This window comes from Prionailurus viverrinus, chromosome C1 (genome assembly GCF_022837055.1).
Source record: "Prionailurus viverrinus isolate Anna chromosome C1, UM_Priviv_1.0, whole genome shotgun sequence".
NCBI classification, from domain to species: domain Eukaryota; kingdom Metazoa; phylum Chordata; class Mammalia; order Carnivora; family Felidae; genus Prionailurus; species Prionailurus viverrinus.
The window spans coordinates 190,781,439-190,803,383 of NC_062568.1; the positions used below are offsets into that span (position 1 = coordinate 190,781,439).

Sequence of the window (21,945 nt, forward strand, 5' to 3'; positions counted from 1 at the left end):
CACGTGACGCAAGGGCTATTTAAAGCGGCAGCGCGGGCCGGGAACCGCGGGTCCCGGAGTCCTTGCACGCGTTTTCTGTCTCCTCAGCTTTCTCGGCCTAGCCCAGCCTCACCATGGTGGACGCCTTCGTGGGCACCTGGAAGCTAGTGGACAGCAAGAATTTCGATGACTACATGAAGTCGATTGGTGAGTGCGACTCGGGATGCTGGGCGGGAGAGGGCCTGGCCGCGTGCGCAGCCCCGCGCAGCGTTCTGGCTCTGGCTGCTACTACGCGAGCCTGCTGCGTCCCTCCTGCTCAAGGTTGGGGAGTAAGGGAACGCGGAGGGGGTGGCAGCATGAGCTAGGGCACGCGAGGCCTGTTGGGAGGGGGTTTTCATGGTCTGAACCCGGCTAGAGGGATTCCCAGGTAGGGAGGAGCAAGGCGGTAGGTGTGCAGGTCGATGTTGGGGCAGGGAGGGCTTTCGAGGAAGAGGCGTACATATATAGGATCTGGAGCTAGGAGGTGGGTTTGTATGAACGGAGAGCATTGACCTAGAAGGTGGGAGGCTAGCCGGAGGGGCAAAAAACCAGGAACATAGGTGGTTTAGGGATTGGAAAGTGTAAATACGCAAAGGGAATGGGGCGGATGGGGAGTGTACTATGGCGTAAAGAAGCGGGAACCCCGAGGAGGAAGAAGATAGAAGAGGGAACTACCGGTGAATGGGATATGAGGAGGCGCCGCACAGTTAGCAACAACCCCTGCCCCTCCACGTTGAACTAGGGAAAGGATGGCTGCTGGAGGATGCCCTCCTTCTCACCATCCAGTCTCTGACCTTGTCCCGCAGTGGTGTGTAACCAGGCTCTAATCGCGGTCCGAGAGCCTACTGGTAGGGTGGGGCAAGAGGACCCATTATAAGCTGGCTCAGCCACTTGTTGGGGAGGGGTCTGGTGGAGAAAACCAGTGGACTTCTGGAGTGCAGCAAGGGTCCTGGAACAAGGCCAAGATTTGTTAAAGGCGGGGAGGGTCTTTGGTCTCCGAGGGCGTGGTGTTGGCTGGGGAAGAATAAAGATTCCCACTCTTTACAGGTGAGGTGCTTGGAGATCCCCATGCCTTGTCTAGTTTGACAGATGGGGAGACTGAGACCCAGAGAGACTGGAAACTGGCCAGATCAGCCCCACAGCAGAGCTGATAAGAAAACCTAGATTTCTAGATGTGCAACCCAGAACTATTTTCCCCTCTGGCCCCTGGGGGTGGGAGTGGTAGGAACTGCTTAGCTAAGAATTGGCCTCTGCGTTTCCCCTCCTTGTATGGGCTTCGATGGAGGTGATGATGCCCTTTCACCCAAATCCCCAGGTGTGAGATTATCTTAGTCCCCCAGCCTGGGACAGGGAAACCAGCATATCGTTCATAGTCGAGCTCCATTCCATGCCTTCCTACTAGGGAAAGGGGGCTGGATTCTGGCAGATATCCAAAGAAGGTGTGGGGGACCCACCTCTTAGCTCTGTTCCTAACCGTTTCCTGAACTAGGGACCACAGGTGTTGGCTCTTGAAACCAAAGCTCTCAACTGCCCCACCACAGTATGCTGGGTACTATGCCCACAGACCCCAGGAAAGCAGCCACACTTGGAGCAAGCGAGCCCCGGGACAGCTGCTGGGAAGTCAGGATGCCCAGAGCCAGCCCCTCCTCCCTTAGTAGACATTGCAGCCAAAACCTGTGTCCCTGAAGTGAGCTGCAACATCCTTACCACCCTTGTCCCCTTATTTTGCCCCAAATAAGGGGGCGAATTTGGGCTGCAGGGCTGAGAATCCATCCAGCCTGCTCTTCTCCATATACAGATGTAAAGGATGAGAGGCCCATGGGGGAGAAAAGACCATCTTCAGCTCTGACAGTAAATAGCTTCAGCTTCATCTCTAAGTAGAACCCAGCTCTTTCTGAGCCTCCAAAATTGTCAGCCCCATTTTTGGTCTCTGTTTCTCTTGGCTCAGTCCCTCACTCACTTCTCAGTGGTTTCCTTCCTCAAATACACCACACCTCTGGGTGGGTCCTGTGCAAACAGAGCTCCTTCCATGGCGACAAGGCCCTGCTCTCTGTTGGGGAGTGGGATCGGCCTCACTCTGGCAGCAGGGCTAAGGCCAGTGCCCTTACTGGCCAGGCAGGACAGAATCCGTCCTCGCCCCTCTAGTGTTAGACCCAGGGTTCTCAGGACATCCAGGCAGACAGACCCAGCCCAGTTAATACCAGTGATCACAGGCACACCTGGTGGCCGTGCTGGGAGAGTGGCCCAGGGAGGAACAGCGAACAAGTTTTGGAGCCTAGATTCGTGTCTAGGTCAGTCACTCACTCTTTGACTTTGGCGCAAGTCACCTCTCTCCAAGCCTCATCTGTTAATTGGGGGTATTGAAACCTGTTCGGGGCTGTTACGAGCATCAAGTGAGACAACCCGTGTAGGGTCTGGGTGAAGTCCCTCACTTCCAGCCAGGGCTGTGTAGCCCGGCACACCACCTCCCCACGCTGGGCTGCTTCTGGAGGGCTCACCACAGCTGCTGGGGGCAGAAGGGCGGGCAGGGTGTCGTGATGGGAGGTTGGAGGCAAGAGGGCAGATCTCAGGGAAGCTATGACCCGAGGGGCTTACAGCTCTGTCCAAGAGCTCTTCGTTGCACACTCTTGCGGGACACTCGGGCTTTGCCCAGCACCCAAAGAAGCGGGGCTTGGGTCAGCAGGGAGTTCCCACAGGGCCTCAAGACTAGGAGCCAAGAGACCTGGACTTGCATCCTGACTGCACTAGCACCTGAGGCGTCTCCTAAATCTGTATACTGCTGTATACTGACACACACACTCCCTTCTGGGTTATGGATGAGAGGCTTTGAAAATACCTTGCCAATAAATAAATAAATAAATAAATAAATAAATAAATAAATAAATAAAATATGTTTTTAAAAGGTTAAAGAGAAAAATAGAAAATATCTTACTGCTATACATAGGGGACAAGGGTACCAGTGCATTTCAGGGCAAACACTTCCAAGGTGGGAAATTCTTGTCCCTCAGGCTCTGGAAGGCAAAGTCTACATTTCTCTTCTTTCCTCAGCCTGTGGGCTGAAAGCTGCTCAGGTGCCCTGGAAGGCAGCCCTTGCTCCAGCCTAGGGAGGCCATATGAGCCCGCTCTTCAGTCTAACAGTTCTGGGTGTGAATTCACCTTTGGGCTTCAGCTCTGTTTTTTGCATCTGTAAAGCAGAGCTAATAGCATCAAGCCTTCAGGGAGAATGGGAGGGCCGAGGGCGATAACATGCACACGAGGACAGTCCTCACCACACAGAGGCCCCTGGGCCACCGACTTGCTGTGGCATGCCTGTCCCTTAAGGTTCTCTTCTGTCTATTGCAATCAAGTGTCTCTTCACTGCACAGAGCTAACAGGAAAACTGAATTTAAAAATGGCCAGGGTCTCTGAAAGCTCTCATACTCCTCTGCTCTCGGTCCCACGTCCAGGCCTGAGAGTTGTTCACTGAGGTCCCTGTGCTCTGCCTTCCCGCTTCACTCATATGCTCATAACCTTCCCCCTGCTCTCAGGTGTGGGTTTTGCTACCAGGCAGGTGGCCAACATGACCAAGCCTACCACAGTCATCGAAAGAAATGGGGACACTGTCACCATAAAAACACATAGCACCTTCAAGAACACGGAGATCAGCTTCCAGCTAGGGGTGGAGTTCGACGAGACAACAGCGGATGACAGGAAGGTCAAGGTGAGTCATGGAAGGGGGTCTGGGAGTTGGAGGGTGTGGAGACGTGGCACCTTACTGTTGCACCCCGAGGGGCAGGTGGTTATGGGGGACTGAAATGAACAAGGTACATAAAGCCTGTGCAGTGCTGGGATGCCCCAGGTGCTAGAAGCACACTAGTCCTGTCTTCCTCCCTCTCTTCTTGGGGAGCATCTATCTGGGAGTGGGCAGCACAGGGCCAGGATGTTCTTCTGACCTCAGCGTTGACTCCAGCTCCAGCTCAGTGACCATGCATGGCACGCACTAGTTCTGGACTTCTTTCCAATCCATAGACGGGAGAGTTATGTGGCCATGGCTGTGACCTCCAAGTGCTTTAGGAAGAATGCCCAGAATTCAAAGCTCTTCCCTGATTGAGCAGATCATCCTGGCCTCCAGCAGCACAGGGAGCAGCTGGGAACAAGAGGTGGGGACCTACATCAGAGGCTTCCTTTTCTCCAACCTCCACCTCCCAGCCTTGGCCAGTGACCCTGAGGAACTATTTCCAATGTTGCCAGCCCACAGGCAGGAAAAACTGTGTTCTGGATGGGGCATGGTCTACGGTGTGTTTGTATGTCTTCTCACCAGGCCTTAGCCCCTCTCCTCCCAGGGAGGGGACATCTGCCTCTAGTCTCAGGGCTTCTCACCTGTGGTGGCTCTTGTCTTTGCTGCTTGCCTCAGGCCTCCCAGCCCTCTCGGCCACGCATGGCAGAGAGAGAACTAAGGGGCTTTGATCTCTAAAGGGAGTTCCTATAGCAGTATCTCCACCAGACCCTATCAGTCAGCCCCTCAGCTGTTTCCCGGCTTCCTCACAACTGCCCCAGAAAAGACACGACAGGGTCTGGTCTTCTCCTTGTGAAGGAAGCTGGAGCCCAGGCCAGAATCAACAGGAAGCTGGCGGCAGAGCTGGGATGGTGCCCAAAGATGTCATCCTACCTTGGAGAGAGGTAGCTGCCCTATCACATGCATCTGCCTCCTTGACTAGCCCACTTTTTGAGGAACAAGAATCCCAATGAAACAGTAGTGCTCTGGGATGCCTAGGCTAAAAATAATCTGGAGTGGGCAAAAAAAAAAAAAAAAAAAAAAAAAAGAAAAGACAAAAACCACCACCTTGGGGGATGGGAATGAGTAAGGTGGTGGGAGCAAGGATGCACAACTACTCCCCATGTGGCCCCGAACACACACAGAGCCTCCTCAGATTCTCCTACTGAAGCCTGCTCAGCCAGAGTCCCCTAGCCTGACCTAGAGCCCCCAAATTCCTAAACAAGAGAGACCTGGGAGAGCTGCCAAATGAGAACCAGCTGATGCAGGCTGGCAGAGCCCAGAAGACTAAGTGGGCATTTGACCAGGGTCTGGAACACTCCAAGGGCACCCAGACCCAGGACCTGGCAGTTGCTGTCCATTTGTCAGCTGAAGGGGTCACATGATGTGGATCGGGAAGAGAGAGGAATACAAAGCAGGAAGTCTGATTTCCCAGCACCTCCCATCTCCACGGTCTGTTAGACGTTATGTGTGATCAGCACTCGGCCGGAGAGTCTCAGGACCCCTCCTCACCGGTCTTTCCTGGGGATATAGGATGATTCATGTCCCCTGTATCTAAGGGGCTCTAGGGCTGTGGACATCACCCAGAGGAGGGGATGAGTGCCCATTCCGAAGGCTGGTGGCACTTCTCAGAACCGGGCTGTCTGGCTCCACCATGCTGCCGGCGTCTCCCTACCCGAGCAACACCTGAAGGCCCCCGCCCCAGCCAGGCAGTCGGGGAGCAGAGGCTGGAGGAGGACTAGACCGCCTGCGGGGCTAGGTCGGAGGCGGCCGCCTGAGCTCCGTTAGTTTGGGACAGAGGCAGGGTCCTCTGTGACCCCAATGACCAGACACCATCCTGTCGCTCAGTCCTGGCTCAGATCGCAGCTCAGACCTCTGCCCTCTTTCACAGTCCATCGTGACGCTGGATGGAGGCAAACTTGTCCACCTGCAGAAGTGGAACGGGCAAGAGACAACACTGGTGCGGGAGCTAGTTGATGGGAAACTCATCCTGGTAAGATGGACAACTTTGGAGCCTCACCCAAGCGGTTACCACTCCTTCCCCTTCAGTCAAGCCTGTGGGAAAGCCAGCGTCTTCCCCTGGGAGCAGTGGAGGGCGGAGGCGGGGTTGGGATGGCTTTAGGTGGGAGTTTTCTGTGTGGTAGCTTTGGACTCATACAGGCCTGGATTCACATCTCAGTTATACGAAACAGGGCTTCACACACGTCACCTTCTCCGTGTCCCACTGTAAAAGGGGCGGGAGCAACACCAAACTCGTGGGCCACTGGGGCATCAGGAGACCGTGACGTAGAGCACACAGCATCACACGGGCGAGGCAGAGGGCCACCACACGTGCCTCACGGCCTCAGTGTCCTCCTCTGTTGCCACCTTGCCTCACCCGGGAGTAGAAAGCAGGGCCAAGCTGGATCCCAGGCCCCTAGGAGAGGCTTCCCTCTCCTCCCTGGGACGGCGCTGCCACACAGAAAGCCTCTGGGCAGGGACAGTGGGGCAGTGACAGACCAGCCCTTTCCACCTCATTCCAGCCCCACCGCCGGTCAGTGCTTTGCATGCCTGGCCCTCTGCGAGTACCTGATAACAGCCTGGGGAGGAAGGGACAGCCAGGCTGGCACGTGGGCCTGTTTGGGGACAAACTTGGGGCCTTCGCTGGAAGAATGTAGCCGTGACTGAACACCCCCAGGCCTGGGGCAGAGACAGCAGCCCCTGTGGTCTCTGTAACGCTCTCCCTGCATTGCTGCATCCAGGAGGCCCTGCAGAGTGAAGAATGAGGTGTCTAGGTCTGGTGGGAATGTGATACGCAGGACCAAACGCTCACTGGGCAGTTCGGCCTGTGGTGAGGCCACGGGCCTGGCTCTACGATGCCAGGCTGGATGATGGTGGCTCGAGCCTCTGGTCCCTGCACTACTCTAAGTCGGGGAAGGAACGGAGAGTTGGTGGCCTAGCACAGTTCTTGCCCAAGAGTCTCTGGACATTTGTATTCACTATTTGTCTACTACGTGCCAGGCACCATCTTAGGCACTACGGGAATGGTGCAAGGGAGAGAGAACACCCTGAGATCTTGACCAGTCACTTCCTCTCTCATAGCTCATTTCCCCAACTTTCTAACAGAGGAAATAAGTGCCTAACGAAACTAAAAGCTTGGTGCGAAGTATTAGAAAAAAAGACACGTAAAGTACCTGGCACACAGCAGGCAGTCAATAAATGAAGATTATTGGGATGAAGGTAGAGGCCCCTCCCATAAGGATGTGGAGTGCCCGATACCTTCGGTGCCCTCACCCCTGCCCTAATCTGACTCTGTCTCTCCTTTCAGACACTCACCCATGGCAGTGTAGTTTGCACTCGTACTTACGAGAAGGAGGCATGACCTGTCCACTCCTTCACCGACTGCTCCTCTGCCAATCGACTAGCCCTGGACTCAGCACCGAATTGCCTCATTTTTCCCTTTGGCGTTTTGTATAAATCCACCTGGGTTGGGGAAATTCTTCTGGGGTCAGGCGACACCAGCCTAGATCCGTTTCTGGCTCCCAGTGTGTATGTTTGTTTTTTCAACTGCATCCAAAGGGTGCTCTAAGGTCAATAAAGCAGAGCCAAGGTCACCAAATTGCCTTTTTGCCTTTGGTGACACGACTCTGGGAGTCTTGGTTTCCTGTCTGTTGGAGAGTGGGCAGAAATACTGCCTGAAGGTCACTCAGAAGCGGCACAGATGAGAGACTGAACTGCACAGTCTCAGGGACAGCGGTAGCTGATCGCGTAACGCGTATAAGAGCAGAAGAGCTGCACCTACACCTTGCCTTTACACTGTCCCCCCACCCCATGGCCAAATGAGCTAGTCCAACCTGGAATAATCCATCAGTGGCCCGGCTTCCCCAGGCTTGGCTACTAAACTGTCCCCTCAGGCCCATCCTGTGCTGAAGGCCCTTGGGCTTGGGAAGCTGCTCTTGTCTGTGAAATGCTGTGGTCTCTCTCTTTGCAGAACGTAGGCTCGGGACACAGGATGCAGGCTTGTGCCTTCGTAGTAGGAGCAAATGCTCGCTGGCCAAGATGACTGCTAAGCTCCCTTCTATGCCCTCGGTCATTCAGGGTTATAAATTCTTACCGGTTCTCTAATCAGCTCTGGGAGGAGAGGTCATCTAATCATTACAGAAGGGAAGGCTTGTAAGTGATCTCCTAAGAAGGCTGTGACCTGCTGGTGCCTCTGGCTCTGTACCTCAGCTGGGCCTCTCTCCAAGGTCTGAAGTAACATATTAAATGTTTTTCTATCAACTAATACAGACTCAGTGACTTTTAAGGCTGTAAATTACCCAGGAAGAGGGATTATGGCAATAAGAACCTTCAGTAAGTTTAAAACCAAACACACTTCCGTTTAGTGCCAGGAATTGAAGCAGAGACCTGAAGTGGGACCAAGGGACTCACACGGTAGTGAATACAAAGTAAAGCAATGATCTTGGCTTGAGCTGTCTGGTTCAGTGGTCTGGCAGAATGTCACACACAAGCTCAGTCACTGCAGACGATGGTTTTCTGGCTGTCACTTCTAGCATGATTGAATCACGTCAGGGGGAATGGAAAAAGTGAGCACCACTTCTTACCATGTTCTCCCTCATCCCGCTGATCTCCCTCGGCCCCCGTGTTGGATGCTCACCAAGCAGCCCAGGGCAGACCCGACGGGGAGGGGCCACTCACTCTGTTCTCCAACTACAGCCAGACTCGCCTCCACAGCGGTACCTGTGGCTGGAGCCTGGACCCCTGTGCAGGAATCTGGCTCTGGCAGTGGCAGCTGGAGGGGGTAATAGGACCTCCTGCTGGATGAAGGAAGTTGAGTGAACGAACGGGCGAGCTGCAGGGGTCACTTGCAAAGGGACCAGGAATGATAAGTGGACGACAACTCATTCGGGCAGATGCTTCTGACTTCTAACTCCCAAACCTGCCTGCTGCACGAGGGGAAGTCCTCTCCCATGGGCGAGAAGCCAGCGGGGTGGGAGGCCATTTTCTCACTACTGAGTCCTTCCGGGAGCCAGGGCTTCAAGGCACCGGGCTCCTGGTTCCTCCTCCTCTCAGCCACCCCCCTACTCTCTCCGCTCTCACTCCTTGTGCTTCTTCTTGTGCTTCTTCTTCTTCTTCTTCTTCTTCGCTGCCTTGCTGTCCTTGGAGGTGTGCCTTGCCCTCTTGCCTGTGTCACTCTCAGAGTCTGAGCTGTCCGAGTCAGATGACTTCCTGTCTCTGTGTTTCTTTTTCTTCTTCTCCTGAAAAGAAAATTTAAAAAGCGGCGTTGCATGTGTGTGTTCGCTTGAAAGTATTGCGGCATATAATCGATAGGGGACCATTTAACATATTATGAAGCATTAAGAAGAGTAAGTTAAATCTTCAAGTATCAACGAGAAAAGATACCCCAAACGAGTGACAGGGCCGAGTCATGCTACAGCATGTGTCCTAGAGTCCAGCGTGTTTACCATACCATATAATGTGTGTCTTTACACATACCTGTAGACGTGTGAAATACACAGAACAACGGGAAGGACACAAACTGGCGACGAGTGACCTCAGGAATGAATGAATGGAGGGAAAGATGGAGTCTTTTACTTTTTACTTCATAGAACTCTGTCCAGTTAGATTCAAAAAACCAAAACACGAGTGTCCTTACTTTTATTTTTAAAAAGCACAGGTGAAGGGAGTCCTTAGAGGTCATCTAGTGTAGCTGGAGGCAGCACCCCTAGGGGCCCCAGGTCCGCGGAATCAGGGTGAGAGCTCCAGGACCTGGGGATCCCGTGCCGGTTTCCAGCAGACCTGATGCAGGGAGCAGAGCTGCCATCAATTAGAAAGGCCCCCGCTGCCGCCCTTGATGTGTGTCCTCTCTAACCTGCGCAACGGCCCTGTGAGATTTTACTGCGAGAGGGGAAGAGCCCAGAAAGAACTTTCTCCAAGCTACAACCACCACACCATGCCGCCAAAGGAACAGCACAGACTCAAAGGATGGGAGGCAGATTTCTAGACTTCCGTGTGGGGCTTCAAGCGGTTTTTAAGCAGTGCGTAGCTTTTTCCTTGAATTTCAAACGTCTGTATTGCCTCAGGAAGGTTTCTAAGAAGGGGATATTAGGGGTAAGAAAGAGACGGGGCTGAAGAGGCACGGCTCCTGCTCCCTCTATGGGTTCCCGGCCGGCATCCCGAGGGCTGTCGAGTGCCTGAGTGATACGCCAGGTCTTAGGAGCCGCTGTGAGAAATAATGGACGGAACACCGGACCAGGAGTCAGACCCAGATTCGAGTTCTGGCTTTGCCACTTACGATCACTGCTCTGCAACTCGGCGCGAGCCATTTTATCTCACGAGACCTACTCTCCTCAAATGTGACGTGGAGCTGGGAACAACACCTGTGTCACACGTCTGTGGTGAAGATGTGATGAGACAGTATCTGCGGCTCAAGAGGTTGAGAGCCACTTGCCCCAGACCACACGGGCAGGACTGGGACCCGCACGCGCATGAGACAACTGGCAATCTCCTGAGTTTTCCTGTGTGGCGCACGGCCTCTCCTCCCGTACAGCAATGGCAGGCCTCGTGGTATGGTGGTCAGTGCAACGATTTCGGAATCAGACAGAGTAAAGTTCAAATTCCAGCTGCCGCTTACTAGCTATGTCACTTGGGACGAGAGACTTAACTTTTTGGAACCTCGGTTTTTTCTTTTGTTAAAGGAGCTATGCGGACTAAACAAGACAAGCACTAGTTACCAGGCACAAAACGCCTGATACGTGGTAGGCGCTCAGCGGTAGCTACAAGTACTGTTCTCTCATTTCAGAGAACTCCCGGAATGTTCTGACGGTCTAGTCAGGTATCTCTGGCAGGTGAGTCAAAGTTTTGAGAGAAGAGTAGACCAAAACTGTTTCTTGAAGTCTCCAGTGGAGTAGGGAGACGGGAACAAAGCCGCCCCGGCCACATCACCAAGCTGTAGGGACCGCGGCTGGGGGAGTGGAGAGCCAGCAGATGGACGGTGCTGCACCTTCCGCTGACAGGCTCATGGAGACCAGTCACGGGGTACGGGGCCCGGGGAGCCTCACTGCGTTCTGCCCCTGAGGTAGGGCAGGGTCCTGGCGGAGCGAGTCTGGCACCTGTCCCTCCAAGCCTGGCACGGCGTGGATAAATACGTGAGGAAGGGGAGCAGTAGCATTTTACATCCAAACAGTACTTTAGTTTATCGAGCTTTCTGCACCCGTCCCGCTACAACAGTAATCCGGTAAGGTCAGACTTCAGGAATCCCCACCCCCACCGTGCAGATGGGAAGGCTGCAAGTAAGAGCATCACCACGAGGTGACCGAGGCCCAAGTGACAAGAACAGTGTACTTTGTAACTCACAGTGGGCGTGATGTCCACTGTGCTTGCTCTCAAAGACGTAAGCTCAAGAGGAGGAAAGAGAAAAGTCACAGGCCGTGTGCGATGTGGACTCTACCTAGAAAGGAGGCGGGGGGGGGGGCGGGGGGCAGGGAGGGGAATGGCCTTCTAGACCTCACTCTTGGTGCGAAAGCTCTTTTGTAAGCTGGCCAAAGAAAATCTAGTCCTCCAGCAGGTGGCGTCGGTCGCTTCAGCGGGGGTGGTGCAAGACGAAGGTCTGGAGTTGGGACTAGGGAGAAGATGCACAGCCAGAGCCTCCACCAGCTTCTGGTGCCCTGACTGCATTCAAGGGGCAAGTGGAATGGAAGAGAAAGGGTTAAAAAAATGACCCTGGATGTGAGTCCCTGGCAGACAGGCCAGGAGGTGCATGGGAAAGAAGCCACTGCTCAGAACTGCTCTCCAGGAAAAGCCAGTATCCAGTGACAGCAGCGAGCCCACCCATTTTCTCGGTAGTTCTGCAACAGGTTAGCAGCAGCCCAGCAGGAGAAAACAAAAACAAAAACAAAACCAAAAACTGCGAAAGGGGAATAACAGCAGCTAACTTTTAATAAGTACTTAATTCTCTAGATGCTGAGCTGGGCACTTTGTACACATACCTCCCTCTGACCTTCACAACAAATCTGTTTTTTTTTTTTAATGTTTATTTTGGAGAGAGAGACAGAGAGACAGAGCACGAGCAGGGGCAGTGCAGACAGAGAGGGAGACAGCGAATCCAAAGCAGGCTCTAGGCTCTGAGCTGTCAGCACAGAGCCCAACGCGGGGCTTGAACTCATAAATCATGAGATCATGCCCTGAGCCAAAGTCAGACACTTAACTGAGCTACCCAGGTGCCCTTCACAACAAATCTATTAAGTGGGCATAATTGCCCCTATATTTTCAGGAAAGAAAAAGGTAACTTCAGAGGGGATGACTGAGATGGACTTGCCCACATGGTAGGACATGGATTTGACTCAAGTTGGGTCCCAGAGGAGACGTTCTTTTCAGCCCTGTCTGCATTAAAGGCAGCACCTAACTTGGTACCTGCCAACCAAAGGCACTGATTTTTGGCCCAAAATCAATCAAGTGAGCATTTATTCTTATTTATTCTTAAGAATTATTCTTGAGAAATGATTAGTTCTCAAACTGAGAAGTTCACTGGGGTGAACTTTCGGGAACTAAGATAGAGTGTAATTCCTTGATAGAATTTACCTATAATGCACCAGTTTACCATAGCTTGGAAAGGGTAAGACCAGAAGAAAAAGGTTTATCGATCGACTCATAAATATTTAACTTTACCTACAAAGCACTTTAGGGAGCCACAGGGGCATACAGTGTTGCTTAAGAGATAAGGAGAACACACCAATTTTTAATAGAATTCAGGCACAGTACCTACTATTTCACTGAGTAGTGGAACTTGGCACCATTCCTCCAAACCTGAGCCAACCTCGTCAAATCGGAATAACTCATCCGACAAGTATTTATTGAGTGCCTTCTGAGAGCCAGGAATATCCATTAATTAATTTGTCTCTTAAAATAGGATAGTCGAGTGAGGTCGGAAATCAGGGATCATGGGCCTTCAAGAAACAAATTATCAAAGATAAAAACTAATGGAGATACTAGGGAGTCCATGGTGGCAATGTTAAGCACAAAAAACATGCCATTAACACACAAGGGAAAAATCGATCGTGTCTGAGGAATCTGAGGCTGGCTTCATGAGAGATAATATGTAATGTGTTATGCTTCCGAAGCATGAATATGGTTTTGGCAGGTCAAATGGTGGTGGTGGTGCTGATGGAAGAAGGAAAGCGGGGGGGGAGACGGGATGAAGGCAAATGCTTGGAAGATCTTTCAGGGGGTGACAGATCACCTCCTGTGTAGCTATTTACTGTGCACTGGATTCCATCCTTTCTCTTCTACTCAAAGTCATCGATCCAGGAATTGTCCTCTCTCCTGGATCAATTTCCCCCTCTTTACTGGCTCATTCCCACCAATAAACAAATATGCTATAACAGTCCCATGGAAAAAAAAAACAAAACACAAAACCTGGGGGGAGGGATGCCTGAGCAGCTGAGTGGGTTAAACATCCAACTCTTGATTTTGGCTCAGGTCTCACAGTTTCTGGGATTGAGCTCCACGTTGGGCGCTGCACTGCCACAGCAGGGGTTTTCTCTCTCTTTCTCTCTCTGCCCTTCCTCTGCTCCCATGCTCTGTCTCTCTCAAAACAAATAAATAAAGTTAAAAAAAAAAAAAAAAAACCTCCTGGAGCACCTGGGTGGCTCAGTCAGATGGGCGTCCGACTCTTGATTTCGGCTCAGGTTAATTATCTCATGGTCGTGAGATCCAGCCTCAAGTTGGGGCTCAGCACGGAGCCTACTTGGGATTCTCTCTCCCCGCCTCTGCCCCTCCCCCACTTGCTCATGCTCTCTCTAAAAAAACAAAAATAAAACAAAAACCTCCCGAACAACTTTAACCACACTGTCATCCTGGCACTCCACTGAAACAGCTCTTGTCCGGGCTACCAACCACCTTCACGTGGCCAAATCCACGGTCCTCATTTACTTGACCTGCCAGACGCATCTGACACACTCCATCTTCCTTGGAACATACTCCTCACTAACTTCCACCGCATTCTCTTACTTGTCCGCTAACTTCGCTGGCTGTTCCTTTTCAGTCTCCTTTGCTAGTTCGTCCTCACCTCCATAACCCCTAAAAGTTGGGACACTCCAGTGTTCAAAGACCTGCCCCCTTCCTAGATTTATTCTCCAGGTGATCTCACACATGAACGTAAACACCGTCTGTATGCACTGACTCCCACATGTATCTCTCTTACCTGGGCCTCTCCTCTGAACTCCAAACTACACATGCAACCGCCTACCGTGGGTGGGTCCGCGTGGATACCTGGCCGGGGTCACTACCGCCGCACCCTGCCCTCACGCCACCCCTCCAGCTTTCCTCCCCATCGTCGTATGTAGCAACTCAAACCAAACCCCGACTGCTCCCCACTCCCCTACTTCTGCATTCCTTCTCCTCTCAACTCGAATCTTCCAGTTACTCAGTCCAAAACCTCTAGAGCGCTCTTCAACTGGTCTCTTCCCTACCTCACATCCAATCCGTCAACAAATTCTGTCAACTCTGCCTTCAAAATACATCCCCACCTTGACTCCCTGCTCACCACCCCCACCGCCTCTCACGGGGACTGGGAATACTGTCTGCTAACGAACGAGCTCGCTGCCCAGTCCCCACACAGCAGCCAGGATGAGTCTCCTCCACGGCAAGCCAGATCACATCATGTCTCCAGGCAGAGCTCTGATGACACCCGCCTCCCTCTACTAGGACAGCTGCAGTCCTCACGCTCTCCTACGAGGCCCCCCATGACCCGGTTCCCCAAACTTCCTCTCTTCTCCCTCGCTTCACCCTGGCTACTCTGGCCTCCTTACTGTTCTTTAAACATGCCAGGTCATCCCCAGCATCTGGCTACTGTACTGGCTGAAATACTCTTTCCACTTATCAGAGGGGCCTGCCTCCCCTCTTTCTCCAAATACCCACTCTGATGATGCTTTGAGAAAGGCCTGCCCTCACCACTCAGCCTGCGATGGTGAGCCACCTCTCCTCCATCCTCCCATTCCAGCACTCCCTCTCTCTCAGAATCAAATAGGCTTTTCACCACAGCACTTAGCACTACCTGGCATATTGGTATTACTCTGCGTTTGCTTACCAGTTCATTGGCGGTGACCCCCGTTGGAATGCAAGTGCCGTGAAGACAGGGACTTGTTTTGTTCACTACTGTTCCTGCAGTGACTAGAACAGAGCTTGGCACACAGAAGCTCTTTTAATGAATGAGGTTAAAGAACAGTTGTGTGTGGGAAGGAACTGGTCAGACATGATGCTGGGAGTCTGGACAGATTGTGAAGAGTCTCAAACTCAGACTTTATTCCATAGAAGGGGAATGAATCACTCAAGGCTTTTGAGTAGACCACCCTAGACAGTTCTCTGTGCTCTATCTGAATGGGTCCAGGATTGGCAACCACCTCTCTCTCGCAGATGAGCACCAGAAGAAGTTCTCTGGACAAGAGGACAAAGCCTGCACTGCAGCCAAGGAATGACATTGCTATTTCTGTTCTCCTGGATACAGTACAGCAGAGAGTAATTGCGGTAGCCACATCAAAAGAAAATTATATTCTGGGGATCAAATATAGTTAAATGTCACTATAATTAGTGGGCAGCCTTACCTCAAGGCACATGCTATCTCATAATATCGTACTGATTCAGAAAGATCCACGGTGGCATACAGTTAAGTGAAAGAAGCCAGCAACGTACAGACCGCAGGTTCATGGAAACATTACCCAGGGTTTTGCAACAAAAACCGCTATTCCTATTTTACCAACCACTTCATATACCATTTCCATTTTCAACACACAGTTTCCTCTTGTCCTAATTATGCCCAACAAAAATGACTTACAATTTTCAGACACCTGGACAAAAATTGTCATGGTACTGAATGGGTTTATAGGACTAAACCAGTGCATACTAGATGTTTGGACAATGTGTGCATTCAGTGTGTGTATGTGTGTATTTTAATGTTTTTATTATTTGAGAGACAGACAGAGAGCAAGCAGCAGAGGGAGACACAGAATCGGAAGCAGGCTCCAGGATCTGAGCTGCCAGCACAGAGCCCGACTCAAACCCACAGACCGCGAGATCATGACCTGAGCTGAAGTCGGCCGCTTAACCGACTGAGACACCCAGGCACCCCCCAATGTGTGTATATTTGATAAAACGAGGTGGGGGCCTCCGGGCTGGGAAGCTCTCATACTTCTGTCCCTGTTCCCTTCATTATTACCTACTGGCACAGCAACAGGAGTCAGTCTTTGCTCCAAACTAAGGGCAGGTCTCACTGAGTCAAGGGACCTACAGAGCTACTGAGAGCAGAGATTATGGATCTATCTATTCAAAGGTAGCTAGCGTATGCCTATTATATGCCAGGCATTTTGTGGAACAGGTGACATCCTTCCTTTATCCTGGACCACTTTCTGGTTTCCCAACATGCCTAGCACCTTCTCCTGTCTGAGAAGCTTTGCGTTAGACATTCTCTTCACCAGATTGCAAAAAAGATGTGGGACAATGAAGTAGTCTAGTAAAGAAGCAGAGATGAGGGGTGCCTGGGTGGCTCTGTCAGTTAAGTGTCCAACCCTTGATTTCGGCTCAGGTCATGATCTCACAATTGATGAGTTAACCACCCCCCCCTCCCCCCCGCCTCCTTAGGGCTCCATGCTGACAGCACGGAACCTGCTTGGGATTCTTCTCTTCCCTGTCTCTCTGCCTCTCCCCTGCTTATGCACTCTTTCTCTCATGCTCTCCTTCCCTCCTTCCCTCAAAATAAATAAATAAATAATTTTTAAAAAAAAAAAAAAAAGAAGAAGAAAGAAAAAAAGCAGAGATGAGAACCCAATAGCCTATTTCTGACTTTCTGGTTCCAGTTCTGAGTGGCCCAACCACACTTCATTTCCTGTTGCTGGATTTCTATGGGATCCGATAACCACCCCTCCTTGGAGTGGGTGCCTGTCCTTCGTCCCCAGAAATATCTTGGGTGCTTATCTTTCTCCTTCTGCTATTAGCCGTTGGGTGTAGCTGTCGTGTATAACCTTTATATCATGTGACTTGCCCGTTGCCTAGGCCTTCCACACACTAGGCACTCCCGCTACCCACTAATTTATTCAGCAGCATGGACTGCTAAAGGCATTTCCCTTCAGGTGACTCTACCCGGTCCCACATTTGGTTCCCAGAGCCAACTAGTCTGCGACAGGTATCTGAATCTGCCACTGTCACACCCCCAAAACTTGCATCGCAAGTAGAAGTGTTCGCTGGTAAGGAAAGTCAATCTCCTGTTGGAATCAAAGGTTTGGAGGGTAGCGGAGCCTGGCTGGCACTTGTAACGTCCAATCTTGGGGTTGTGAGTTGGAACCCCACGTTGGTTTTAGAGATTACTTAAGGACATTTTTAAAAGTATTTAAAAAAAAAAGATCTAGAAGGTAAAAGGAAACAGACAGGAGGCCTAGAATCTTGATTTATGCTTGTGAACAGAAAGAAATAGATCCACATGAGAAAACAGATCGATAGATATCGTCAAATGGTTGCTAAGGGGTAGCTGGTAACAGAGCAAAACTAGCAAAAAAGTGACCTTACGAGTCCTGATAAGTCAAGCTCCTAGCAACACACAATGACATGTGTAAGGCACTCAATACGTATTTGCTGAGTAAATAAAGAGAGCGCTCACTGAATTAGTGGTTGACGTGCAGGGTATAAAAAAGAACACAGGGTGTGCTATCCAAAGGCCTGGTTCTTACTGTAGGTCCATCTCTGGTAGCCGTGTGCTTTAGGGGAGACAGCTTCTCTTCCTCTCCATTTTCCATGTAAAATGGAACCGTAGTACCTACTCTGGCCACTTCACAGGAGTGATAAGGATAAAACAAAATAAAAAACATGAGGATATTTTATAAACTGTCAGCCCTAAAGAAATACAAAGCATAAAAGATAATGAAGGGATTAACAAGGAGGTGAAAAGACAACACTAGATGAGATCTTCGTAGAAACGGGTGGGGGGAGTTTTCACAGTTTCAATTCTCTAGAGCACTTTTTAATCAAAAATGACTGATGAAGTTAGAAGTTCAAATACACAAAGGTACTTGAAAAAATAACGAGATATGATGATTATAACTGTCATTGTTCATCAGACCATTCCTCTACTAAGTGAGGTGGAGGGTAGGATAATGGGTTGACTAACCAGGTCATAAAGAGCCTCACACCTAGCGGATCCTTAACAACTGTTTTTGATGAAATGAAATACACATTTCGAAGCAGCTTTAGAAACAAAGCAAAAACTTGGGAACGCAAGCTGGTGCAGCCACTCTGGAAACCAGTATGGAGGTTCCTCAAAAAAACTAAAAATAGAACTAACTACCCTATGACCCAACAATTGCACTACTAGGCATTTATCCACGGGATACAGGTGTGCTGTTTCGAAGGGACACGTGCACCCCCGTGTTTATAGCAGCACTATCAACAATAGCCAAAGTATGGAAAGAGCCCGAATGTCCATTGATGAATGAGTGGATAAAGAAGATATGGTATATATATACAATGGAGTATTGCTAGGCAATCAAAAAGAATGAAATGTTGCCATTGGCAACTATGTGGATGGAACTGGAGGGTATTATGCTAAGTGAAATTTGTCAGTCAGAGAAAGACAAAAATCATATGACTTCACTCATATGAGGACTTTAAGAGACAAAACAGATGAACATAAGGGAAGGGAAACAAAAATAATATAAAAACAGGGAGGGGGACCAAACAGAAGAGACTCATAAATATGGAGAACAAACTGAGGGTTGCTGGAGGGGTGGTGGGAGGGGGGATGGGCTAAATGGGTAAGGGGCACTAAGGAGTCTACTCCTGAAATCATTGTTGCACCATATGCTAACTAATTTGGATGTAAATTAAAAAAAAAAAAAAAAAGAAACAGAGCAAAAACTAATTGTACCAGATGTATTAAGCAATGCAAAACAATTTAACCAAAGACCCACAGAAGTGAAACAGCCACAGAACCACTTTAGGAATCTGACAATATCATTTACACACTAAAAGGTTAAAAGAGAAAGAACAATCCTTGGAACACAGAAGTAGAATCGCAGTCAAATATCAAGCTCTATTAAAGAAGTTAAATGACCTGTTTGTAGACATGTTCTTAAATGCAGAAAATCCTAAAGATTCCATGAAACAACTGTTAGAACTAATAAGGAATTCAGCAAAGTTGCAGAAATACAAAATCAACACCCAAAAATCAGTTGCATTTCTATACACTAACAATGAGCAATCCAAAATGGAAATTAAGAAAACAATTTCACTGACAATAGCATCAAAAAGAATAAATTTAACCAAGGAGGCAAAAAGACCTATAACCTGAAAAGTACAAAATGCTGCTGAAAGAAATTAAGAACACCACAAATAAATGGAAAAACACCCATTTCATGGATTGGGAGACTTAACATGGTTAAGATGTCAATACTACACAAAGCGATCCACAGATCTGATGCAACCCTATCAAAATCCCAGTAACATTTTTCGTAGAGATAAAAAAATCCATCCTAATGTTCATATGGAATCTCAAGCGATCACAAATAGTCAAAATAATCTTGAAAAAGAAGAACCAAGTTGGGGGACTGACCTATCCTGATTCCAAAACTTACTACAAAGTTAGAGTAATGAACTCTCATACGCCATGGAATAGTGTAGAGAGCCAGAACTAAATAAACCCTCACATATACAGTTAAATGATTTTCAACGATGATGCCAAGATAAATCAATGGGGAAAGGATAGTCTTTTCAAAAACTGGTGCTGGGAAAATTGGAGATGCACATGCAAAAAAAAAAAAAAAAAAAATGAATTTGGAGCCACACCATATACCAAAAAAACCCTCAAGATGGATCAAAGACCTAAATAAATGTATGAGTTAAAACTATAAAACTCTTAGAAGGAAACGGAGAAGAAAAGCTTTGTAACACTGGCTTTGACAGTGGCTTCTTGAGTGTGACACCAAAAGCACGTGACATGAAAGGAAAAAATACGTATGCTGGGCTTCATCAGATAAAAATTTTTGTGCATCAAAACATAATCACAGGGTGCCTGGGTGGCTCAGTCAGTTAAGCGTCCAACTCTGATTTTGGCTCAGGTCATGATCTCCTGGTTCAGTTGTGAGATTTTACTCCGCACCTGCTTGAGATTCTCTCTCTCTCTCCCTCTCTCTCTGCCCCTCTCTGCCCCTCTTTCTCTCTCAAAATAAACACACACAAAATCATGTGAATGTACTTAACACTGTCACAAAAAACCATACACTTAAAAGTGACTAACATGGGAAGTTTTTTTTTTTTTTTAATTTTTTTTTTTTCAACGTTTATTTATTTTTGGGACAGAGAGAGACAGAGCATGAACGGGGGAGGGTCAGAGAGAGAGGGAGACACAGTATCGGAAACAGGCTCCAGGCTCTGAGCCATAAGCCCAGAGCCCGACGCGGGGCTCGAACTCCCGGACCGCGAGATCGTGACCTGGCTGAAGTCGGACGCTTAACCGACTGCGCCACCCAGGCGCCCCGAACATGGGAAGTTTTAAGTGTGTTTTCACCACGAGTTTTTTTTAAATGTAAATATGGAATAAAAACAGGACCCTATCAATAGAATGAAAATGCAATTCAGATAACGAAAGAAGTATTTGTAAGAAGTCCTGTATCTAATCAGGGATTGATATCCAGAAAATGTAACAAACTCCCTGAACCTAGTCTACTTGAACCTAGTCTCTGACCACAAAGCCTCTATTTTGAAGCACCAGCTACTCATGGCTGACATGCACTGGGCTGTGCTGTATGCCGCCCTCTGTGCTCAGAGTTTTACATGCATTACCTCATCCTAACAACCTTATGAAGGAGATGCTTATTATTCCCATAGCGGGGCACATGGGTGGCTCAGTCGGTTAAGCATGGACTTTGGATCAGGTCATGAACTCACAGCTTGTGAGTTCAAGCCCTGCCTCCAGCTCTGTGCTGACAGCCCAGAGCCTGGAGTCTGCTTCATATTCTGTGTCTCCGTCTCTCTCTGCCTCTCCCTTGCTCGTGCTCTCTCTCTCTCTCAAAAATAAACATTAAAAACAAACAGTGTTCAGAGAAGGTTAGTAGTAATTAGTCTAAGTTCCACAGTGAGAACGTGGCTAAGCTAAGATTGGAACCTGGGCAATCTGTCTCACAGCCCAGGTTCTAAAGTGCCACTCTTTACTGCCTCCACAAATCCCTCCACATTCACCTGATATTGTATAGCACTGCAAACGAGCATCATGAGACCATGTGACAAAAATGGAAAGATGCTTATGGCAAAGTAAAAAGAGCAGGAAACAAAACTACATACATGTTTATTACATGTAGGTAAAACAGGCGTCTGAAAACAGAAGCAGTGTGCCACAATAATACATAGTCTGGGGGTGCCTGGGTGGCTCAGTCCACTGAGCAACTGACTCTCGATTTCGACCTCATGATTTGTGAGGTCGAGCCCCACGATGGGCTCTGTGCTGGTAGCGTGGAGCCTGCTTGGGATTCTCTCCCCCTCTCTCTGACCCTCCCCCGCTCATGCATGCACACCTTTCTCTCAAAATAAATAAACTTAAAAAAATTTTTTTTAAATATAAATTCTGGCAAAGGAGTGTGGTTATGGGTTGCCTTTCTTTTCTTTTGTTGTACATTTCATATTCTTATCTGTACATGTAATATTCTTATTACAACATTAAGAATAATGTTATAAAATAGTGGAAACTTCCCTTTCCCCTCTTTTTATAAATTTTTTTTAAATTTATTTTTGAGACAGAGAGAGACAGAGCATGAGCAGGGGAGGGGCAGAGAGAGAGGGAGACACAGAATCTGAAGCAGGCTCCAGGCTCTGAGTTGTCAGCACACAGCCCGACGCGGGGCTCGAACTCATGGACTGTGAGATCATGACTTGAACTGAAGTCGGATGCTTAACCAACTTAGCCACCCAGGCGCCCCCGCCCTTTTCCCTCTTTAAATCAAGTCCTCAGACCTCTGTCAAGAAGGCTCTAGAAACACTAGCATGAAAAACAAAGCTATGTAAGGCCAAGCCCTGCGTTAAAAAATCAGCAATACTGCAGACAGGATGGGTCTGGGGTTGCCTCTGTGAGGGAGCAAGGCTAAATGTGGCAGTGCTGAAGGTTTGCAGAGGCTCCGAGAAGACTGTGCTGGAAGCAGGGGCTTTTGTAAGTTTCTATTTCT

General features: G+C 49.4%; 2 protein-coding genes across 3 annotated transcripts in view; one reads left to right on the forward strand and one right to left on the reverse strand.

Annotated features, from left to right (window-relative positions):
* Positions 1 to 21: 21 nt before the first annotated feature.
* FABP3 (fatty acid binding protein 3) lies at positions 22 to 7,404 on the forward strand. Its single transcript, XM_047871460.1, has 4 exons — positions 22 to 186; positions 3,546 to 3,718; positions 5,664 to 5,765; positions 7,080 to 7,404. Exons 1-4 carry the CDS (start codon positions 114 to 116, stop codon positions 7,131 to 7,133), a joined length of 402 nt encoding a protein of 133 aa, XP_047727416.1. The 5' UTR covers positions 22 to 113; the 3' UTR covers positions 7,134 to 7,404.
* Positions 7,405 to 8,047: 643 nt separating this feature from the next.
* Positions 8,048 to 21,945, reverse strand: part of ZCCHC17 (zinc finger CCHC-type containing 17) — a 61,883-nt gene continuing 47,985 nt past the window's right edge. For both annotated transcript variants that reach the window (XM_047871458.1, XM_047871459.1), the window contains one exon: positions 8,048 to 9,009. In XM_047871458.1, coding sequence (XP_047727414.1) covers positions 8,848 to 9,009 — 162 coding nt within the window. In that variant the 3' untranslated portion in view covers positions 8,048 to 8,847. The remainder of the gene's footprint in view (positions 9,010 to 21,945) is intronic.

Excerpts from the sequence above, each read along its gene's own strand:
- FABP3 (XM_047871460.1), top strand. The coding sequence starts at position 114 with ATGGTGGACGCCTTCGTGGGCACCTGGAAGCTAGTGGACAGCAAGAAT. Across the intron at positions 187-3,545 it reads TGACTACATGAAGTCGATTG|GTGTGGGTTTTGCTACCAGG; the intron begins GTGAGTGCGACT and ends CCCTGCTCTCAG. Across the intron at positions 5,766-7,079 it reads TTGATGGGAAACTCATCCTG|ACACTCACCCATGGCAGTGT; the intron begins GTAAGATGGACA and ends CTCTCCTTTCAG.